Source organism: Macrobrachium nipponense, chromosome 6 (assembly GCF_015104395.2).
Source record: "Macrobrachium nipponense isolate FS-2020 chromosome 6, ASM1510439v2, whole genome shotgun sequence".
Classification (NCBI taxonomy): Eukaryota; Metazoa; Arthropoda; class Malacostraca; order Decapoda; family Palaemonidae; genus Macrobrachium; species Macrobrachium nipponense.
The window spans coordinates 100502554-100526554 of record NC_061108.1 but is presented as its reverse complement, the minus strand read 5'-3'; the positions used below and the strand labels follow the sequence as shown (position 1 = coordinate 100526554).

Genomic DNA, 24001 nt, shown 5'->3' with positions numbered 1-24001 from the left:
TGAACCAATCTTGTGCTGGCCAAAAGGGAGCTATCAAAGTCATCCTCGCGGAATCTGACTCTGCGAACTTTTTTAAAGTCAACCCCAGAATCTTGAAGGGGGGAAACGCGTATACATCGAGTCCTTTCCAATCGAGTAGGAGAGCGTCTATCCCTATTGCTCCTGGATCCGAGATGGGCGAGCAATACAGATCCAGTCTTTTGTTCTTTGAAGTTGCAAACAGGTCTAAGAGAGGCCTGCCCCACAACTTCCAAAGGCTCTGGCAAACATCTTGGTGCAGAGTCCACTCTGTGGGAAGGACCTGATCTTTCCTGCTGAGGAGATCTGCCCTTACATTCCTTTCTCCCTGTACGAATCTGGTGAGAAGTTTTATCCCCCTTTCTTCTGTCCACAGAAGAAGATCTCTTGCTGTTTCGTACAGAGAGAAGGAATGCGTCCCCCCCTGTTTCCTGATGTATGCCAGAGCCGTGGTGTTGTCCGAGTTTATTTGCACAACTGCTCCTGTCACATCTGACTCGAACTCCTTCAGAGCAAGCCACACGGCTATTAGTTCTTTCCTGTTGATGTGCCAGGAAGACTGGTCCCCCATCCAGGTTCCTGACACCTCCTTGGTTCCCAGAGTCGCCCCCCAACCTGTTTCCGACGCATCGGAGAACAACACCAGGCTGGGGTTCTGGGATTGAAGCGGCAGTCCCTGCGAGAACTTGTCGGGATCCGCCCACCATGCTAACTCCTTCTTGATTTGAAGAGAAATTGACAGGGAGAACTTCAAATCCTGAGAAGGACGACTCCAATTCCGATGAAGAAAGAATTGGAGCGGTCTCAGGTGCAACCTTCCTAGGGAAACAAATTGCTCCAGTGAGGAGAGCGTCCCCAGCAGACTCATCACTCCCTCACTGTGCATACTTCTTTCCCTAAGAAGGTTGTTACTTTTTCGAGTCCCCGGGCTATCCTCTCCTGTGACGGAAAAGCCCGAAAACTCAGAGAGTTCATCTGGATCCCCAGATAAACGCACTCTTGAGCGGGAATCAGACTTGACTTCTGCAGATTGACCAGAAGTCCTAAGGAATAAGTCAAATCCAGGGTTTTCTTCAAGTCCTTCAGACAACGATCTCTGGAATTGGCCCTTATAAGCCAATCGTCGAGATAGAGCGAAATCCTCACCCCTTCTAGGTGAAGCCATTGTGCCACATTCCTCATGATGGCCGTAAAGACTTGGGGGGCCGTGGAGAGGCCAAAACACAGGGCCCTGAATTGGAAGATTCTTCCCCCCATCATGAATCTTAGAAACTTCCTCGAGGAAGGATGGATTGGTACGTGGAAGTAAGCGTCCTGTAAGTCCAAGGACACCATCCAGTCCCCTGGACGGAGTGCTGCTAACACCGAGGCAGTGGTCTCCATCGTGAACTTCTTCTTTTCGACGAAGAAGTTCAGGGCGCTTACATCCAACACCGGTCTCCATCCCCCTGAGGATTTCGGAACTAGGAACAGGCGGTTTGTAAAAGCCTGCCGAAAGATGATCTGCCACTAGTTCGATCGCCTCCTTTTCCAGCATCTGATCTACCGCTAGTCGGAGGGCTTGATTCATGATGGGGTCCCTGTATCTGGCCGTCAACTCCCTCGGGGTATTCGTCAAGGGAGGCCTCGAAGAGAACGGGATTAGATAGCCCTTCCTCAAAATTGACAGGGTCCAGGCATCTGCGTCTTTCTGGGCCCAGACTTCTGCAAACTGTAAAAGCCTGGCGCCTACAGTTGTCTGAAGGACTTGAGTCTTACTTGGGAGGTTTGATTGACTTCGTAAAAGTCCTCCCTCTTCTATTTGGTTTCCGACATCTGAACGAAGAGGATCTAGAGGTAGAAGCCCCTCGAAAGGGTTCCTGAGAGGTCGGCTTAGCTTTCTTCGTCTTAGTCTGGAAGGTAGGGCGCGGCTTCCTTGCAGACTGCGCTAGAAGGTCCTGCGTAGCTTTGGCAGAGAGAGCCTTCGAAATGTCTTGAACCAGGTGTTTAGGAAACAGCTGCGTAGAGAGAGGGGCAAAAAGCAAAGACGATCTCTGAGCATGTGAGACCGACTTTGTTAAAAATGAGCAAAATACTGATCTTTTCTTCAAGACCCCTGCTCCAAACAGTGAAGCTATTTCGCTGGCCCCATCCCTCACCGATTTATCCGTACAGGATAAGACACAATTCAAATCCTCCGGAGAAAACGTGTCCGGTCCTTGAGTTTTCTTGGCTAGGACTCCGAGGGACCAATCGAGAAAGTTGAAAACTTCCAGACTCTAAAAATGCCTTTAGAATGTGATCTATTTCATTCATTGCCCACGTAGTTTTGGCCGAATTCAAAGCTGATCTTCTAGTGGCGTCTACTAGTGCCGAAAAATCTGCGTCAGCTGAAGACGGAAGGCCCAGTCCCAAGGGTTCTCCTGTCTCATACCAAAATCCTGTCCGTCCTGAAAGCTTCGACGGAGGGAAGGCAAACATAGTCCTTTTCCCCGCTTCTTCTTTAGTACGCATCCATGAACCGAAACTCTTGAGCGCTTTCTTCATAGAAAGAGTCGGTTTCATTCTCACACACGAAGATCCTTTCATTGCTTTCGCTGTGGAGAACAACGAGTGTGGAGAAGGAGGAGCAGTAGGGCTCAAAGACTCTCCGAACTCCTGAAGGAGAAGCTCTGTGAGCTTCTTGTACGAAGAAACTGTTGCCGATGTATTAGTTTCTTCCTCAGAGGCTTCCTGGTCTTCTTGAGGAGGAGAACGGGGATGAGGATCCTTATGAGAATCCTTAGATGATTTCCTAGCTGGGGTACAGTGCGATGAAGGAGACAAACATCTTGAATGAGGAGAAGATTCCAAAGTAGAGAGGCGTACAGGAGAACGACGAGTTGTAAAAGAAGGACGCTTATCCGAAAATTCTTGTCTAAACTCGCATTCCTTCCTAAATGCAGACAAACTCTTAACAGCAAAAGAGGAAGGACTCCTTTCCCTAGAAAGACCACGTCTATCCCTAGGGAAACTACGAGAGGGAGAGCGCCTGCTAAGATCCTGGCGCCGATCGTGAGGAGAGCGGCTACTAGGCGCCGAGCGCCTATCTGTCACAGGGCGCTTAGTGGAATCCTGGCGCCTACCAAGCGGCGAAACGTTGCTAAAAATAGGGCGCCTTTCAGGAGCAGGGCGCTTGAGAGGCTCTTGATGCCTACGAAGCGGAGAGCGGCTGCTACGCTCCGAGCGCTTAAACGGAACGGAGGGCGTTCGGCGAGATCTTGGTCCTTACCAAGGGGAGAACGTCTGTAAGGCTCCGAGCGCCTAACAGAATCAGGGCGCTTGAGGCGTTCTTGACTTCTAGCAAGAGGAGACCGATCAGGAGTAGGGAGTCTCGAGAACGAAGAGCGCCTACTAGGAGAACGAAGCAAACGAGGATCCAGGTGTCTTTCTCCAGGAGAACAGCTACTAAAAGAATGACGCTTACCAGGAGCAGGGCTTCTACTAGACTCTTGATGTCTTACAGGGAGGAGCGAACTCCATGCGATGAGCGCCTACCAGTCACGTTATCCGACGCCCGACTACAGTAGTCGGAAGGAGAAGTGCGCCTACTTTCAGAAGGGCATTCCCTAGGTTCTCTGAGAAGACGAGGAGAAGAAAGATGAGACGGAGACGACGAACTAAGTCTTCTATGACCTGAGCGACTCTCTCTTCTTGCACGAACTCTAGAAGAAGGAGAAACAGAAGGGGCTGAGCGTCTACCCGAGGCAGGAATCCGATTTGGGGAAATATCTTCATAGTCCAAGGAGCGCCTATCCGTCGAATGGCGTCTCGACACCTCCGAGCGGGAGTGGTGTTCCTCTTGTGAAATGTTACGATGTGTAGAAGAATCCTCAAAGAAGGAGAACGCCGATTACAAGGAGAGCGCTCTTCCGACGAAACGCGCCTCGATCTCTTGATAGGGAGAGACAAATCCTTCCTTCTACGCGATCTCGATGCCAAGGAGTCCGCCAAGGCTGTGATCTGAGCTTGTAGGCCCGCTAGCACTCGAGAGGGAGAGTCCCCAGGATCTTCTTCCGAAGCAAGCTCAGCGCGAGGCGCGGGAGAAGGAGGGCGATCACCGGATCTCCTAGGCTTCTTTGCTTGCAAGGAAGCTACATCAGAAAAGTCTTCTGGGCTGGACGCTAACGTACTGAAGGGAGCCTCCGCAGCCCTCTTCAACGGCGTGACGCCTCCTTAGAGCTCCAACCACGCTTCGGCAGAAGGAGAAGAGGATGACGAAAAACACTGGCGAAGAATATTCTTCTTCTTACGATCCAAGGCAGCCTGGGAGCGAACTTCAGGATCTGCCGAGGGGACGCCTGACCGGTGGGGGCTCTCCCTAGCCCTCCTGCGGCTTTCGACTTTCCTCCTCCACTGGAACTGGGAGTCTGGAAGAGGTCTAGGCCTGGAGGCACTAAGGAGCCGGTCAGACGCACCCTCCACATCACTGGGTACACTGCACTTATCATCACTGACACTCTTACCTTGATCAGTACGAAGATTCTTGTCTTCCTTAGAACACAAGGAAGCTTTTGAGGCCGCCGCCTCCGAAGACGAATCTACGGCTTCGGTGCAGGGAGCAGGAGCTGAGACCTGGGAGGAAGGTTCTAAAACTACATTAATGTTAGTTTCATTCTCACTCATTCTCGACCTGCTCGAACTCCTTGAAGAAGCTTTACGTACCCTATCCCTTTCAAGTTTCCTAATATAAGAAGAAAGAGCCTTATATTCATCTTCGTTCAAAACCTCACACTCTTGACACGGGTTACTAAACGAACATTCATTCCCCCTACATTTAACACAGAAAGTGTGAGGGTCAACCGCAGCTTTCGGTAACCTCACCTTACATCCATCGGTCAAACATACTCTAAACAAAACCGGAGTTTTGGAAACAGAATCAAAATCAGACATTCTACAGGAAAATCCAGCGCAAAGTCAATAACGGTCCACAATCAGCGTATGCCAAGCCAACATAGAGCGAATACGTCACCAAAATGTCCAAATCAATCTCCAGGCAAGCGAGAAATGAAGAATATATCGGAATGAAACGACAACAGTTGTTATCGCTTCAGCGACAGAAAAAAATCTGGCTGGAGAGATAGATTGGTTCATACGCCCGCCACCCAGCGGCGGGTAAGGTAGACCACCTGACCTACCTGTCGCGTGTGCCGCGAGATTTGAAATTCTGTCGGAACGTCGGAGACTATAGCTAAGTATATATCTGGCAGGGAAGTTCATGTACAAAACATTCATTTAGCATTTATGAAAGTACTCATGGAAATTGGTGGACCGGAAAACTGAATTGGTTTTCATCTTATCAAGATGTTAAGTTAGCCACTCGAAGTTGGGATTGTCTATGATTGAGTGTACGTAAGTAAGTACGTAACTGTAACCAAGTGCGCAGTTGCATAAGCTCAAATTGCTCTGTTCGAGACGAGTACGGCAACACTGAGGGGAAATGAATGTATCTCCCCTTATATTCATTCGAAATGACGTATTTCTCCCTTGTAAAAGGTATGCACTTATCGTAGTTTATAATGTATATGTTGCCATTTATTAGCACCTCTGGTTTGTACTCTTTCATTCACTACATCAGGAGTGATATCATCCATTTCCAGCATTTTTACTAACGACTGTTCTTGTCCTATAAAGGGTTTCACTTTGTCAGCAGCATGTTCAATTATAGTTTGGTCAAACATGTTTCTTAACTCATACTTAGCACCATCCCTAAACACTTTGGTAACTACATATGGACCGCACCATCTGGGGTTTAGTTTCTTACTAGTGCTAGGAATCACATTTTCATTTTTAACCCACACAAGAGAGTTTTCATCCACTTTCTCATATGCATCTTTCAGTGCTAGTAAAGGCTCAGATGACCTAACCCTTTGAATTATTCACTGATGATAGTTTAGATCATGTAGGTGCTGTTTTGATGCAGAGACAAGATGGTCACTTAAAACACATTGGATATTTCTCTAAGAAACTAAACCCCAGATGGTGCGGTCCATATGTAGTAACCAGTGTTTAGGGATGGTGCTAAATATGAGTTAAGAAACATGTTTGACCAAACCATAATTGAACGTGCTGCTGACAAAATGAAACCCTTTATAGGACAAGAACAGTGGTTAGTAAAAATGGAGGAAATAGATATCACTCCTGATGTAGTGAATGAAAGAGTACAAACCAGAGGTGCTAATAATATTATTCCTCTCTCCTCCATATCTTCTAACATGGTGGCAATAAGGGTTTTGGCTTTTTCAGGGTATCGATATATGGGAGACCTAATTGGCTGTGGATCACTTACAACAATATGAGCTTGTACATCTTTAAACTTTCCCAATTCTTTTTCTTCAAGGATGAACACTGAATTATTAGCAACCAACATGTCACTTAATTCTGCTTGTTGATCAGTAGTGAGATGGGAATTATCTTGCTGAGAAAGCAAATACTTAAGCTTTTCTTCTCTAGTATTGCCTGACTTGATATTAGTAACATTAATACTAGAAGGAACTAAATCATTCTGAATTCTAGTTTTCCCCTTTTCACCATTTCAGCACTTAATAGAGTTACAATTTCTTGTTCCACTCTGGTAAGTGCTACTTGGATTCTATCAGTATCTGCAAAAACACAGAATTCTACTTGACTAAAAAATCTAGCTAGTCTATTATCAGTTCCAACACCTTGTACTTCTGACAATTTCAACATCAAAATATCCTTAGGTTTCAATACAAATCCCTTAGAATGATTATCAATAGGGTTATTCAGGTTACCTATTGGAACGAAGGGGTTATTGACTGTGTTAGATAAATTGTGTGTAAATAGTGAAGCTGGGTTATTGTGTGAATGAACCTGAATGTTAGTGTAAACAATTGTTTGTGAGAAAAATAATCATAAGTGATTATACCCCTAATGAGGTGTGACTAGATCTTAACCGAATTTAAGATCACTCTTACATAAGTGTTTAACTTGGTAAAGTTATTAGGATGGTTAGGTAGAAACGCGCCTTAAGGGTGGCGTCCCACAACTTGCTCTGTACGTCTGTTAGCAGACCTTAATGATTACAAGTCCAGCTTATATCTGGTTGAGAGACAAGCAGTTATGTCTCTGGTTGAGAGAGAGAAAGTATTTACTGTGTGCAGGACCTGTATTGTTGTTGTCAGGTTTATGGTCTACTCTAATATCATAATTAAGGGATTGGTTGCCCTTGATAAATGAAAACCAATTTCCGTAGGGGTAAAGTGATGTAATGATGATCATCATTCATTTAGCATTTATCACAGTACTCATGGAAATTGGTGGACTGAAAAACCGAAATCTTATCAAGATGTTAAGTTAGCCACTCGAAGGTGAGATTGTCTATGATTGAGTGTACGTACGTAAGTAATGTAACTGTAACCAAGTGCGCAGTTGCATAAGCTCAAATTGCTCTGTTCGAGACATGTACGGCAACGCTGAGGGGAAACGAATGTATCTCCCCTTATATTAATTTGAAATGACGTATTTCTCCCTTGTAAAAGGTATGCACTTGTCTTAGTTTATAATGTATATGTTGCCATAACATTTGGAAGTTTTCTTTATACTTTTACTTTGATATAACTGCCAATTGCCAAGAATTGTAATGGTACTGTTACGTAAGTTGCACCATGTTGAGCTTGCATGTTGTTGCAATTGTACCATCAACTGTAGGCTAAGATGTGACTTACTCTTCCATATGTTTATAAAAATGTCAGTTCTAGAGTAAATCCCACTGCTGCCAGCATATGTCATATATAAATATCTTTAATGATGATATTCTCATGACTCATGTATTTACTACACTGCATATGTATACAGTATTGATTTGTTAATTGTCCTGACTTTAACATTCGGAGGCTACCATACATTTTAGGACAATTAACTCAGACTAGCCATAGGCTAATATAAAGGTACCTCATAGGCCTAGGCTGAGTTAATTGTCCTAAAATGTATGGTAGCCTCCGAATGTTAAAGTCAGGACAATTAACAAACTGTATACATATGCAGTGTAGTAAATACACGAGTCATAAGAATATCATCATTAAAGATATTTATACATGACAATAAGTCAGGTTGACTAAAGAGGTCCATGGGGGAAGTAGGGGCAGTCATGCAGTACCCTAGGTTAAAGTAAGTTGAGAAATATCCTGAAATTGCCCATGCTGCAGTTTCATGCTTTAACCTATAATTTATGCTACTAGGAATGTGACTGCTACTGCTAGCTAATGATAGACCATGGGTAAATGACCGTGTGGCAACATAGCAGCCACCTCTCTCAGAACATGACCACTTTCCAAAAAAGCGCTTGAAATATGCCATTAGGTAGTAGGGTAAAAAACCGCATGGTACAGGGGTGGCCCATGTACAATCAATGTGTACAACCCCAAAAAAAGTACATTATAACGCGTCCTGACGTCGGAGATAAGCATCAGACGCGACTTGTTGTTGGTGAGAAACGGAGCTAAAGACCTCTACTCCGGTGTCAGGACGCGCTATAATGTACTTTTCTTGGGGTTGTACACATTGATCGTACATGGTCCACCCCTGTACCATGCGGATTTTTACCCTATATCGTAATTTAGGAGAAAACACTTACTTCAAGAGGAGCATAGAAGTCCCAGGATGGGTCACAACTCTTAACTGATGCTCATGGCAGGAAATTCAAGTACCTACTTTTTCATGAAGGTGGCTGCATTCCGAGGGAGGTGCCTGCTATGCTGCCGCTCGGTCATTTACCCTACACACATCCCCTGAACCTTGCATGTTTCTGGCTGCTTAGGCTAGCTTATGCAGTACCCCATACTAGTACTGCATTGCAATGGCTTGAGATTAGATATTTAGAGTAGGCTAGGTAACCTACTAACATTTAAAGAAAAATGTGCTCCAACAACCAGGCTAAACTACCGTACAGTAAAAAGTACATACCTACCTAGCTATAACACAAGGTAAGAAGAGAGAAAAATACGAGTTTCATACTGTAGGCTAGAAATTAGTGTCACAGGCCTATGGCTTGGCGGTGATTAGTACTTGTGGCCTGGTTGAATAACAAAAGTATATAGGCTAGTATCAATTTAACTTGCTTTTAGACATTACCTAGCTATCTTATAACAGCATTATCATAACCCATAATAGTTACCAAAGTATATATAGTTTTTGTATATTCTCCATCTCGTATCTGGATGTTTTGTAGCATCATACTTCCGGTTGGTTAACGAGCACTTATCCAGGCAGGCAGTCTTCGTTTTATCAACCTGTGGAATGTCAATTATCGAATCGAATGACTTGTTAATGACAGGCATAGTACACGTAAAACTGGAAATGATATTGAAGAGAAATTGTGTATCTAGTTTTAAAGCTTAATAAAATACAATAAGGTTACGTAAATATCATACACTTGTTTTTCTATATAATACCTAGTATGTGCAGAAAATAATTCCAAAAAAGTTTTCAACCCTTATTTCTTTTGAACACAAAAGTTTGCAGATACACGGTATGTAAACAAAACTCGTTGCTAGGATACGGTCTTCTTGCGTATCAAAACTTAATTTTGCTCCTTTAGTTTGTCCAATCTAGAAAATCGCGCAGTAAAAGATAATAAAAGATGTTTGTATACTTCCATAGTCTCAGAGAGGAATAAGCATATTCATGGGAACGGCCGCATGTAATTTAATCTACAAAATGCAGATTCTAGGTATGATGAGCACACTGTGAGTCTCAGGTAACCGTTCTTTTAGCTTAAATGAGAAAAGGAACCACCATATGCCTTGAAATAATTTGGTAACACAAGCTTAAATTTTGTATGAAAATATTCAGATACTTACAGTTCTGCCTAAAATTACATCATCAATAAGGATATGCTTAAAACTTTGTTTGTACGATGTAGATGATGCATTAAAACAATCTAGGAAAACAAATTATGAAAACTAAATTAATTCCTTTTCAGAAAAGTCAACAAAGAATTCGTTATGAAAAGAAAACCGTGGATTTTTTTTGTTTCCACGATTAATTATCAACAATAAAGGAAACATGGAGGGGTTGATAAAGCATGCCGCCTCAAATAATAGTTAGTTATTAAAATCCGGCCTCTGTTCCCATGAGTGCCCTCACCTTGAGATTTTAACGCCCTCAGCACAAGCACGAGAGATGTAAATATAATTGAGCTTCCTTCAAAATTGATGTTGCGCCAATTTAATTAGGTTTGGAGTGCTTAGAAAAATTTTGGGAAGAAAAGCATGTGACGAAGTATGTTTGTGCTCCAGAGACCAAATTGACAACTCTCAGGAAACGTTACACCTGCAAATCGATATTTTTTATTACTTGCATTTATAACACAAGTGCCATTAATATATGCAGATTTTTATTTGGGCGAGTTTTTTTTCTGGGGGGAGGGGGGAGATTGTTTGCATACAGTTGGCACATCATCCTCTCAAAGGCAGGCCCAAGTATTCACAATCGGAATCCAGATGAATAATTTTGCATAAATTATCTATCTTTTGAATAACGGTGAAAGTCACTGCTTAGTTCATGATGTCTGGCCAGATTTAGGTTACAGTAATAGGCAAGACAACGTATAACAAGCTTTTCAGCTGAAGAGTCAGTGAATGGTAAACTTGATATTAAAGAATTAATTTGATTGAAGTAATATATATATTATATATATATATATATATATATATATGTATGTATGATATATATATATATATATATATATATATATATATATATATATCAGTCTAGACGCCTCGAGGCCGAGTTCTCCCGTCTTTTGTCTCGGCTTTGGCCTAGAAACAATAACTTGACACGGCCTAGTCCCGTTTGATCTCGGTGACTTACTTCGAGTCCAGCTGTAATTTCAATACAGTATTAAGTGTAAGGAAAAGGGACCAGAATTTTACCTGGCAGGAAATACCTGTTAAAGTTTTTTCATTTGTTAGTTTGTCTTCTTCTGCTTGTCTTCATGTGAAGCATAAGCTAAACAGCCTTGACCATATCTGTTTTGAGGATATGGTCTGCAAGGGATATGTTACTATAGTAGATTCACATCAACCGTGCATTTGACGTCTAGGCCAGTCCCTTACGACGCTCCTAATTGGCTGTTGATAAGCCAGTCACAGGGCTGGAAACTCTCAGAGTCTGGAGAGAGTTCACATAGATAGGATGTATGTTCCACCTCTCCTGAAAGACGTATCCCTCAGGAGAGGTGGAATGCACGGTTGATGTGAATCTACTATAACATACATTACTCTGAACACAGAATTCCCGCGAGTTGCTACTTTTTTTTTATTTATTAATGTACATCATAGTATGTACAAAGCTTGCTCTGTTTCCTATGACAAATTAATACATGTTTGATTTATTTATGTTAAGTTTCTGTGTATTAAATCCCATTTGATTGGTTGCTTTACTGATTGAATGATTGATTGGTTAACTGACTGCAGAAGAAATCTGAACATTGGAAATGCAAATTTGACTCAAACACTTTCAGATACTGAATCCTGAGGTCAGTCTCAGGCACACACTGGAACTGAACTCGGTTTTGGACTCTGGCTTGGACTGTCTGGACTTGAAACTGAGCTGCATGGACTAGGAATGCCGGGAATTGGACTCCACGGGTGTGAGTTAATACTTGGACATTTTGGACTGACTCGCACTTGTTCTTAGCTGTGGATGTTGTGAATTTGACTACGGCACTAGTATATACTTATACACACCTAACTATATATATATATATATATATATATATATATATATATATATATATATATATATATATATATATATCTATCTATAATATATATCTATATATATCCTGATATATATATTATATATATATATCTAAATATATATCTCTATATATATATTATATATTATATATATTTTAATAATATATATATATATATATATATATCATAGTCATCATCATCATCATCAGCCGTTTTTAGTCCACTGCAGGACAAAGGCCTCAGACATATCCTTCCACTTACGTCTGTTTGCGGTCTTCCTGTGCCATTCTGTACCCGCAAATTTCTCAGCTCGTCAATCCATCGTCTTCTCTTCCTTCCCCTGCTTCGTTTGCAATCTCTAGGGACCCATTCCATTATTCTTTTTGTCCATCAATTATTTGGCATTCTCATTATACGTCCTGCCCACGCCCATTTCTTTTTCTTACCTATTGTTAGAATATCCTCTACTTTAGTTTGCTCTCGTATCCATGTTGCTCTTTCTCTGCCTCTTACTGTTATTCCCATCATTATTCTTTCTATAGCTCTTTGAGTTGTAACTAGCTTATGTTCAAAGGCTTTAGTAAGGCTCCAAGTTTCTGATGCATAAGTTAATACTGGTAGGACCATAGATATAGAGAGGAGAGTTCTCATGTAAACATACTATATACAATATGTGCTATATGCAGAAATAAAAATATTTAATTTTGCTAGTATATTTCTTCTACGGTTAAACCATAAAGTTGTGTAGATATGGTTAATACATTATGGTTATTTTCTCAGCAGTCTTAAATGAATTGTAATTTATCTTTGCAGCATTTACTAAGGACAATGTGTACTACATGCAGAAATAAACATTTTAATTCTGTCTGCTGTAGTTTGCATACACATGAACAATATAGCTGACCAATTTGTCGACATTATGAGCATTTCTTTCCAACATAAATTTAGAGTCCTATTACTCTAGTAGAGGCAGAACTAATTATCGTTCTTTATTCATGGGTCAAACGGACACAATTATAGTAAAATAATTGTCATCTCTAACGCTGCCATCCCATGTAAGCTTCAGCCATAGGCATATAATATATAATATTAATAATAGCCTAGGTTCAATAGCCTGATACCTATCAGCCGATATTCACTAGTGTGTACTGTTGGTTGGGATGAGAAGTGAAACAAGCTCATCTTAGGCAAGGTCACAATTAGGGTTTCCAGTCTGAGACCGATTTTTCAAGCTATAACGTAGTATAAATTTGAAGTTTCCATTTAAGCAAAAATGATAATGACAAAATTGAAGAGTATACTACCTTTAAGTGTTCTGACAGATCAAATTCAGCAGAATCCTCTCCATACCAGGTTTGAGAACTTATTGATAACATGTAAATAACACTACCATAACATTTCATTAACACTTAAAACTGCAGCAGACCTCATGACACAAGTCTATGTACATTGTTGTAGTACAAGTATTAGGAAAAATAGTCAGGCATAACCATGGCTGTATGGACTGATGGTAACCCTACATGCCAGTGACTTTTCAGGTAGATTTCAGCACAATGAACAACTTTTATTTGATACAATTCGTCATTTGGAATAATATTTTACGAGCTGTAGGCACGTACCACGGATAAATAACACCCCTGCTTTAATAACAAGCTTATTACAACAGTCATTACGTATTTTATTAGATATAAAAGCAGGAGTGAAGTTGACTGCGATCTAACACACGTTTACTTGAGGTTATTTCAACAGTCATAAAGATTCTCATGAATGAAAATAGGTCTCTTATTTGTGAAATGTGATCCCCTGTTCTTTTGTGAACTTGTTCCTGTAATTGACACACATGATGACCCAGCATTGGGGGTCAGAAGTGGTTTTTTTACCGCTGGTCCCCGCAGTTGATACCGATGTCATCTCTGACAACGATTGCATAACAAAGGCCCCTTCCGTTCACGCGATCGTCGCTTGTCTGACCAATCTCTCCCCTCTATATCTATGGGTAGGACCATCTGATTATACACCTTTCTTTTTAGAGAAAGTGGCATTTACTTTCCATAATCTCATTTTGTTTACCAAAAGCTCTCCATCCTTTTTTTAATTTTGGTCTCATTCCTGGGGAAACACTTACTGTCTGTCCTTAATACGTATATTCATTAACAACCTCTAGAGGTTCGTCCATAACCCTTATTTGTTGTCTGCATTTTCGTTGAGCATTATCTTGGTTTTACTCATAATCATTTTCAGTCCTACATTTCTCCCCTGATTCACTGAGTAGAACTAGGTCATCTGCAAATCTTAAGTTGTTAAGGTATTCCCCATTTATGTTAATCCCTACATTTTCCAATTCTAAATTCTAAAAACTTCTTCTAGGCACGCTGTGAATAATTTAGGAGAGATGGGGTCTCCCCGTCTAACTCCTTTCTCAATCTGAAATTTCTCGCTGTCTTTATGTAGTTTTAGGTACTACCAGTGTAGATATCTTCAAGTGTTCCAACATAAGACTCATCTATTCTCCTGCTGCTTTGTTTCTTTTCATGCCTGTTAGTGCTTTCTTTACTTCTGTTACTGTTACTTTTGGTACCGGCTCAGGTGTTTCATTATATATATATATATATATATATAATATATATATATATATATATATATATATATATATATATATGTTGGTGTATGTCCATATAACTATACATACATACATACATGCATACATACTTTCAGACACACACACACACACATATATATATATATAATATATATACATATATATATATATATATATATATATATATATATATATATATATATATATATGGAGGACTGTGAAATATTTCGTGTTAAAACATAATTCCATTTAATAAAAGGAGCCCGTAAAAACACCAAAATGTGGAAAGTTAATTCTTTATTTCAGAGGACAAGTGTATCTCTCTCTTCAGGCAGGTAATGAATGATAAGAATTGCAGACAAGCAGTATCTATACCAAGAGATCCAGAGGTCAGCCTTTACGACACTCCAGTTAACAATTTTAATCTTCTTAATCAGTGGTCGGAGGAAGATTTTATCTATGATATCTGAGTCTAAAGCTCCTTATGACAGGTTCATCGTGTTTCTTTGTTAAATTAAAGCTGATTCTACCATCTAGCTTTTTTTAACCAACAATAACTGCTACAAATTATGTGACAAACTTCAGTTTATTCTGTGATTATGGTTAATTATGTTGTTGAAAATAGCTGAGCTCGATTAGCCATACCTAACTGAACGTTTAGGTTGTTTTAACCATCTGTGAAGAGATGGTAGAATCAGCTTTGATTAAACAAGGAAACACGAAGAATCTCTCGAAAGGAGCTTGGGACTCGGATATTACAGATAAAATCTTCCTCCAACCAGTGATTAAGAAAATTAAAGAGAAACTGTCAACTGGTGTGACGTAACGACTGACCTCTGAATCTCTTGGTATAAATATACCTTTTCTGTAACTATTCTCATTCATTGTCTGCCTGAAGAGACACAGCTGTCTCTAAAATATACCATTAACTTTCAACATTTTGGCGTCTTTATGACCTTCTTTTATTATATAATATATATATATATGATATATTATATATATATATTAATAATATAATATATATATATATATAGAAGAGGAGAGAGAGAGAGAGAGAGAGATAGAGAGAGAGAGGAGAGAGAGAGAGAATGTCTGCTCTTCACTTCACCAGGAGGTTATGTATAATAGATACAATGAACTCTTAACTTCTACTTTTCTTTATACTACAAATCTTGAATCCAGATAGGGAATGACGAAAAAACCCTGCCTCCTATACTGGGCTTCAGACCCAAATACAACTGGTTGGGATAAGGTTATCCTAATTCATTCTGACTCAAAGAAGAATATGTATGAAGTCATATTTTTCTTTGCGATAGAAAGGTTTAGGGCAGGCTAACTTTATCTGAGCAGGCCGTACATGGGTTCAAATCCCGCGATGAAAGGTTGGGTTTTTTCATTTACTTCTTAATTCCAGGTTTGTAGCAATTAACATATCCAAAAGAGTGTGGCAGGCCAAGAGGTTAATAGGTCATTATTGCTTTTCCAAACACACACTTAGTGGTACGATGGTTAAATCCATTATTTATGAACGTTTATAGTCTTGTAAGCATGTAATAAATGTGTAAGTGCACTATATATATATATATCATATAATATATTATATATATATATATAGATATATATATATATATATATATATATATATATATATATATAGTATGTGTGTGTGTGTGTGTGTGGTGTGGTGTATATATATATATATATATATATATATTGTATGTGTGTGTGCGTGTGTGCTTGCACATGTTTATTACATACTCACCAAACCAGGAATGATTATAAATAATGCATTCAACCAATGCACCAGGATGCAGCGAGTGAGCCAAACCTCTTGCGTAACTTTTATTCTTGAAACTTCATCTTTTATAAATGAATCTACGCAGACATACTGCCAGTGTGTAACGTTCGATTCTGAGAATGACGAGAGGGAAAAAAATGGGGGAAGTTGTCAACAAACTGAACTAGTCATTAGCGGAGAGCGGATTTTGCTTCAACTTCACATTTTCCTTGGCAAGGTTCACTCCACGAGGGCGCTCAACTTGAGCGAGGCGTCGAAAGCACCTCTCCATAAGGTTGAATTTCTTTCCTTTTCTCACAAGAAAACAAGCTTTATTGCATTACATCACTGCCTTAACTTTTTGTCCTTGTCACCTGTCAGTATTATGAATGGAAAAGTTGACGAAAACAGAATGAAAATTTTTATTTAAGTTGAGTCCTTACGCGCTAATGATTCCATTTTAAAGTCATTTTCCCCCCAATAATAAATTTAGTATGAGATCTTAGTTTAATTCTCAACTTCCGGTCTTTAAGTTACTCATATTCGCAGCTCAACAGAATACACAATAGCTGTAAGAACACAAAAACCAATACATATCACTTTTCCCTTGTGTTTAACTACACGACAGCTTCAAAGTAAGGTATCTTGCTTTTGGCTATCACGTTTTTCTTTTCATTTGTATAATTAGAATTTGTGTATTTTATTAGGTAATCATTTAATTGCCCCTGTTGTTAGTGGAGGATAACATTCCAGCAGACATACAAACATACACAAGACATTCTCTCTCTCTCTCTCTCTCTCTCTCTCTCTATCTCCACTCATCCTCTCAGGATAAACATTCCAGTAGGACATACAAACATACACAACAACATTCTATCTCTCTACTCTCTCTCTATCTCACTCTCTCTCTCTCTCAGGATAACATTCCAGTAGACATACAAACATACACAAGACAACATTCTCTCTCTCTCTCTCTCTCTCTCTCTCTCTCTCTCTCTCTCTCTCTCTCTCTCTCTCTCAGGATAACATTCCAGTAGACATACAAACATACACAAGACAACATTCTCTCTCTCTCTCTCAGGATAACATTTCAGTAGACATACAAGCTTACACAAATCTCTCTCTCTCTCTCTCTGGCGCACAATCCTTAAAAATTTCGACGTGTACAAGTATTCGGTTTCAAAGTAATACCAAACCAGTTTCCAACTACTAAAGATAACTTAATATCGAATGATCAACGGAAATGATCGCAAAACGCTTTTCAGCCCCGGGATCAAACTTCTGTAACCGAGATTCATAACAATTTTAACTTTTCTTACGTCCTAAAGAAAATAGATATAAGACCGGATTAATAATCTGACTAACCAACCAATCGTTGGTGTATACATTGTCGAGATGAAGGAACGAAAGAAGTTGCGAGTACTTGATTGTGGATTGTAATGAACAAGAAAGAGAGGGACAGAAATGGGAAAAGCATCTCGTGTTCATATCAAAACCGAAACGCCAAATGATTGACACCATAAGAGCGGAACTGAATTTATGCATATCAGTCTATTGGAGCGTTGGAGCTGTAATCGGTTGCAGTGCCAGCTTTTCTATTCTAAAGGCTATGAAAGCGAAAAAGTTTTCAAATGAGATAAGGAAATAGAACAAATGTAACCATCGGATAGTTGTTTAAGTTTAGCAATGAAACATTCTTAAACTGACTTTTATATCTGTTATCAAGAGTAAAATCACCAGAAGCTTTTTTTTTCAGTACACACACATACACACACAAGACGAAGGAAGATGAAGGAGAAGAGGAAAAACATGTTTGTGTCTGAACCTTACGTATGAAGGGAGCGCCACCAACTCTCTCAAGCAATCTCGACTTTGTTTACGTCTGACGCCAGTCGATCCTGACGCTTCCGTGATTTCAAATGAGCTTATCAAAAGTTTCAAATTTACTTTAATGCCTTAATTGCTTGTCAGCTGAGAAAGTTTATCTCGTTTCTCCAATGTCATTTTTACTTATTTGATCTTTGTCCGAGTTAATTCCGTCATGAAAATAGATGGATAGTGGTCTTTGCAGATGTAAGAAATATATATATATATATATATATATATATATATATATATATATATATATATATATATATATATATATATATATATATATATATATATATATATATATATATATATATATATATATATATATATATGTGTGTGTGTGTGTGTGTGTGTGTGTGTGTGCCTTCATTGTGTAATCTAATGGTAAAATCATCAAACAATGTCTCCTTTTAAAGAAACATGTTAGTCTAATATGAGGTGTAGACGAAAATCCGGGTATGTTACGGGCACACACATACTTACAAAGTGAAATTAAGTGGATGATTGCAAGTTAACCTTGAAGTAATCATAGTATGGACTATTAACCGCTGCCTAAGATTTTCATACATCAAGCGACAAGCAATTGACTTAAACGTTTAGCAACTGCAAGAATGATAATGACAGAGTGATCTGAAGTTTGATGGTGATGTGAGTAATATCAGTTTGACTGTTTCAGAGTAATCCTTCCCAGCAACCACAGCCATTCATCCTCGGAGGTTCTTCAGTAACTGCCTTTTGATTTCGAACCATATGGAAATGACTATGTGAACGTACATGCTTCCATATACGCCTACGTATTTTTGAAAAAAAAGAAAGATATCTCACGCTTGAAATAATTGTACAAACTTCTATTGCGATTTTCACAGTGTTAGAGACACGGCATTATCGATGCCACTAATGTATAGACTATAGAATATGATATAGATAGAGACAGGGAGCCCTCATAAGTATATCCTTACTGGTATCATAAGCTGGCCTCCTCCTAGCTTGAATTAACCTCATATTATATTGTGGATAAACTGTTCATCGACATGGGAACCGCTGAAGCTCTAAAAGGCTTCACGTATCAAAATCCCAAGGAAAGATACATGCTACTTTTGCCTCGCTCCGCGTCTCATAGAGAACATCCTTCCTGTCTGACTGGAAAGAGACACAACGCTGAGTGACTTCTCTCATAATGCCACAAAAAGTGATTGTGCATAGTCTATTGTTTGTGTTTGGGTGCAAACATTGTTACAATTGTTTGCATAGGATGACGTATCGCGATAGGGAAGTGAGAGAGAGAGAGAGAGAGAGAGAGAGAGAGAGAGAGAGAGAGGGGGGGGGGGGGCAGCGGATGGAGTCTTCAACCCCACTTCCTATAGCTGCTTATATATCAACGTCGTGAAAGCGAAAAGCAATTCAGGTGAGAGAGGCTTAGGCGGGTGATAGTAACCAGAAGGAAGTCTCCATGCCACGTGCACTGAAAAAAATTCTGTAAAGACAATCATGAATATTAATTCTTCTTCATTACAGTATTTTTATGAAAGGATACCTACAGTAAATAACGAAAAGTATAACAACTGTTAGAAAATAAGAACAGATTTGTTCTTGTGCCACAAATGCATGTAAGTGTACACACGCGCAGGTGCGTATGATTACATATGAGGTAGATATATGTGTTCATGTATGATACAAGATTTGGGACCCAAATGCGTTAATGGGGAGAGGGGAAAGAGAAGCCAAAAATATCCCCAACACCTCCAACTCATCTTCGCTGACATCCCCTCGACGGGATCCCAGAAACCTGCCGCCAAAATACCCGCCCACAGAGCCGGAAGCCAATTAGAAACGGGGCTCTCGTAATGACTTGGTTTCCACTAGCTCAAGGGACCAGGTTTTGCGCGAGAAACGCAATCCGGGCAATATTCAAAGCTCATCAAGGAAGGAGTTTACGTCGGCGCGAGTCATGATTAGGTATTTACCCGGAGTCTTTGCTTTCAATGCAAGCTTAAAATGCAGACACAAACGTCCTGGGTCCCTGCGACCAATCAAAATGTTCACGTGAGGCGACTCGAGAATACGACTGGTTGGTTATTCCGAGCGGTTTAAATCGACTGAGGCATCTTTTTGAAAGTTATGAATGTATGTTACCGTCACCTTTATAGATCTCTCTAGACTCAAATGAGTTCGTTCTCTTCTCAAACGCATCGCTCAAGGTCAGGTCTGGGGAAAATTCACTCGAAGTATAGAGGAGATAAGGAGACCATTTATAAATCGCAAGCGATGGGAAATGACGGAAGCACAGATAACAGTTTATTCGCATTTGATTTTACCGCAAACGTTTGAACTTCGAGTATTTTTGTGGGAAAATATGGTTTTCTATAATAATTAGCAGTTGAGATTATTCTTATCAATCCAAGTCTTATTAGATGATAACTACTGAAACTAAACGAAGCTCTTGAATTCGCTCTGATAGTCTTGTTTACGTAAATCTTTATGGTAAATTGCTCGAAGACTGTATGGTTACGTATGAACCCATGTCACAAATATCTGTTTAGTAAAAGTTTAACTTGGCCATTAAAGATAGGCGGAGGAGGCAAAAACACCAGTATGTAATGGGGATCAATTTATCACTTACAAGTTGATCAGTCAACTGCGGAAGGAGGAATTGCGAAGAGAGAAGGATTTCTAAATACGTATAACGAACAAGAAGTAATAACTGCAATAATGGTGTTGAAGGTACTTTTGAAATCAATACTACATCGATTTATACCAACATTAAAATCATGAATAAATGACAACGCAGTTCAGACTGAATTTGACTAATGAATCAGTTGATCATTCGCAAGCTCTCATCATTCATACATGTTTCAAAACTAACTGGACCAATGGTAAATTAACGAAAAAGGGTGGGTAGTGATTTGAAGCGTAAAGGTGGAGGAGGAGAAGGAGGAATAATGATATGGAGAAAGAAGAAAGCGATGAATGATGGCCGAGAAGCGGATCTTCTTCTGCCATGTTCACAGCCCTCTGAGAACATAGGAAATGCTCGATACATTTATTGTTTGCCTGCTGGAACCTTGTGGCCTATTACTCTTCAAGCCCGATTCTTAAGGCATCTTATCTACCTATAGCTTAGTGTTCACTGATGGTAACCCGTCTAATTACTGACCACACCAAATGAGATTTTCTCAGCTACTGTGGAATGTGTGTGTGTGTGCGCGCGCGCCATCTTCTTCGCTCAAAAAATAAATTAACTAGTAAAGTGCATGTGTAACCTTATACTCGTTAATTGCCTTTGTTATTTGCGCTTGCATTTAGTAATGTACTCTTCCGTCGTTTATACATATTGCTTCTCATATTTTCATTAACGAAGAGTAAAAAGAAATCTGCTGTCTTCCGTAACTGTCCCGGTCATCCTATGACGCGTCCTTCATTTTGCACTCACAGGCATCAAGTCCCGCCGCCCCCTGTCTCCCAGGAAGAGATAAACAGCTTCTGAAAGATCAGAATAGCAGACTAACTGCACCCTAAACGGGCTGTAACTATAATGTCAAAATGAGTCATTACTTTACATCAAAAGAAGCTGGTCCTGTATCACAATGTTAACTACTTTTCTTCGAAGCGTAATGTTTCTCAACCACCCAATGAACTCGTTAATTTTGATCGGAAAAACTGTATCTAAAATACCTTATAACTACTTTCGCTCCAAACGACAGAGCCAAGTTACTGTCAGCTGAAAGCACCAGCTACGTTTGTAAACGAAAGAGGAGAGAGAGAGAGAAGAGAGAGAGAGATTCTACCGCCTCTCTTCCTTTTATAACAAGTAGACGTCCAATCACATTCCCCACCGACACATCCTTTTCTTGAAAATCATATCATACATTTATACATGAGAAAAAACGATCGTCTTTTCCCTTTTCAAAACCACAGACATTCAAGCACAATGCCTTAGAGCCATCATCTTGAAACGTCGGGTAAGAAAATTTCTGCAGGGGTCCTTTTGTCGTCTGTCAGTCAACTAGTTTTAAAATCAACAAACTCCAGATTCGCTCTTCATTTATCTTTACCAGAGTCGCGAAAATAACAAGTCTTGTCCCTTCCCAACACTCCCACCTATCTGGCAGCGAAGATACAGACAGTCACTCTGTCATTTTCCCCTGGCCATTTTTGCTTACCTGTGTGTGTGCATACACGCATACACACACACACACACACACACACCACACACACACACACACACATATATATATATATATATATATATATATATATATATATATATATATATATATATATAATTGGGCCTCTGCTGTATAAATCTTCAAAATGAAAAATTGTACTGTTGATAGTTGAATTACGTATGTATGTATGTATGTGTGTATATATATACACATATATCATTATATATATCTTTTAACTTTCTACACATCTATTCTCCAGTGCTTTGAAAAGACTGACAGGACAGAGAAGGCACAATTTGCGCTCACATGGAACAGCTGTTTCTTCTTTTCATTTCAGCGGACCTGTCCTTCGAGTAAACAACTTGTCCGAATGCGTCTTAGTAGCTTAAAAACTACAATATGCAGTTTGCTTGGTCTCAAACGGTCTAAGTTGTTTACTATGGCCTCTTTGTCTGTAGAGTAAGTGTTTGCCAAGATGTGTTTGTCTTTGATAAATTGCAAACATTTGGCCTCAGTGTTTTTTTTACTTTCACCTCTAATTAATGGATCTCTCGAGATGTAGAAGCTAAATCGTACATTCGTTCCAAACAGTTAATTTTTCCTGCAAAGAGACCTAGATAATTAGAGAAAACAATCCGAGATGTACCAAATATATATATATATATATATATATATATATATATATATATATATATATATATATATATGTGTGTGTGTGTGTGTGAATAACTTAATCACGAAGTATATAAAACGTGATGCTGTGTATAAATAAAGGTTTTTGCCACAAAGGAAAAAATTATAAGCGAGATAGCAAAGAACTTTCGATCTGCCTGAGTAAAGGGTCGTGCTAGACAGAAAGTTCTTGGGTATCTCGCTTTTCATTTTTTCCTTCGTGGCAAAAACCTTTATATATTATATATATATATATATATATATATATATATATATATATATATATATACATATGTATACACACACACACACACACACACATATATATATATATATATATATATATATATAATATATATATATATATATATAATTATTTAAACTAAATGGTATCTAGCAGATACCAGGGAAAGCTACAAGCTCTCTGGGACTAAGTCCTCATCGTTCATCTCCTTAGACGATGATGACTGTTTGTCTTAGAAAGCTTGTAACTATTCCTGAATAAATATATCCGCTAGATAGTTAACAGCGTTAAGGCAAACATGGAATGTTAATGTCATGTTATAACATGAAAAACTCCAAAGTGGCACATAGGAAGCGCCATCCTCACAAACGAAGTTTATATTGCTTGGTTCACGAGGAAGAGGAAATCAAAATCAGCGCCTAATTTTTTTTCCGGTTCCATCAGTCACGTAGCAAACGCTCCCACTTCCTTCCGCGACCAGTGACGTCAGAGCCCTCTGTCGCATTCATTTAATTTCACACTAATTAAACAGGCTCCACGTGAACTAAGACCAAAAAAGTAGAAAATAAAAAAAGTTGCTGTCGCATCGGAAGGTGTGTTTGTTGATAGTCTTATGAGACAGTTATATAAACTGAGTGATCTACGCAGCCAGTAAATGAAATTTGATTCTGATGAAGCTCCAGATGGGTGAGTTTAGTCACTGCAAAAGTACCAATATTCTGAAAGCAGTCGTGGAGCAAATAGAACTTGCAGATTGAGTGAGGATAATCTTGATGAAAATAGAAAAAAAAAAGAAAAACAAGAAATAATTCAGCGTCAACAAAGGTAAATCTATTTTCAGTTCACCATTCTCGAAACTAATGCATTTACTGAATATCTACCAATGGTAAAACGTTAGCCGATAGTAGAAAC

The 24001-nt window shown here is 39.4% G+C and overlaps 1 protein-coding gene across 5 annotated transcripts in view; it reads right to left on the bottom strand.

Annotated features, from left to right (window-relative positions):
- Positions 1-24001, bottom strand: part of LOC135216729 (intraflagellar transport protein 70A-like) — a 351887-nt gene that overhangs the window by 283755 nt on the left and 44131 nt on the right. For 2 of the 5 annotated variants that reach the window (XM_064252193.1, XM_064252190.1), the window contains exons 1-2: positions 9450-9569; positions 9173-9287 (exon numbers count right to left, since the gene is read on the bottom strand). The exons of 2 other annotated variants lie outside the window; for them this stretch is intronic. In XM_064252193.1, the coding sequence (XP_064108263.1) occupies positions 9173-9232 (60 nt within the window). In that variant the 5' untranslated portion in view covers positions 9233-9287; positions 9450-9569. Of the gene's footprint in view, positions 1-9172; positions 9288-9449; positions 9570-24001 lie in introns of those variants that run through there. One more of the 5 variants, XM_064252191.1, reaches the window with a different exon arrangement.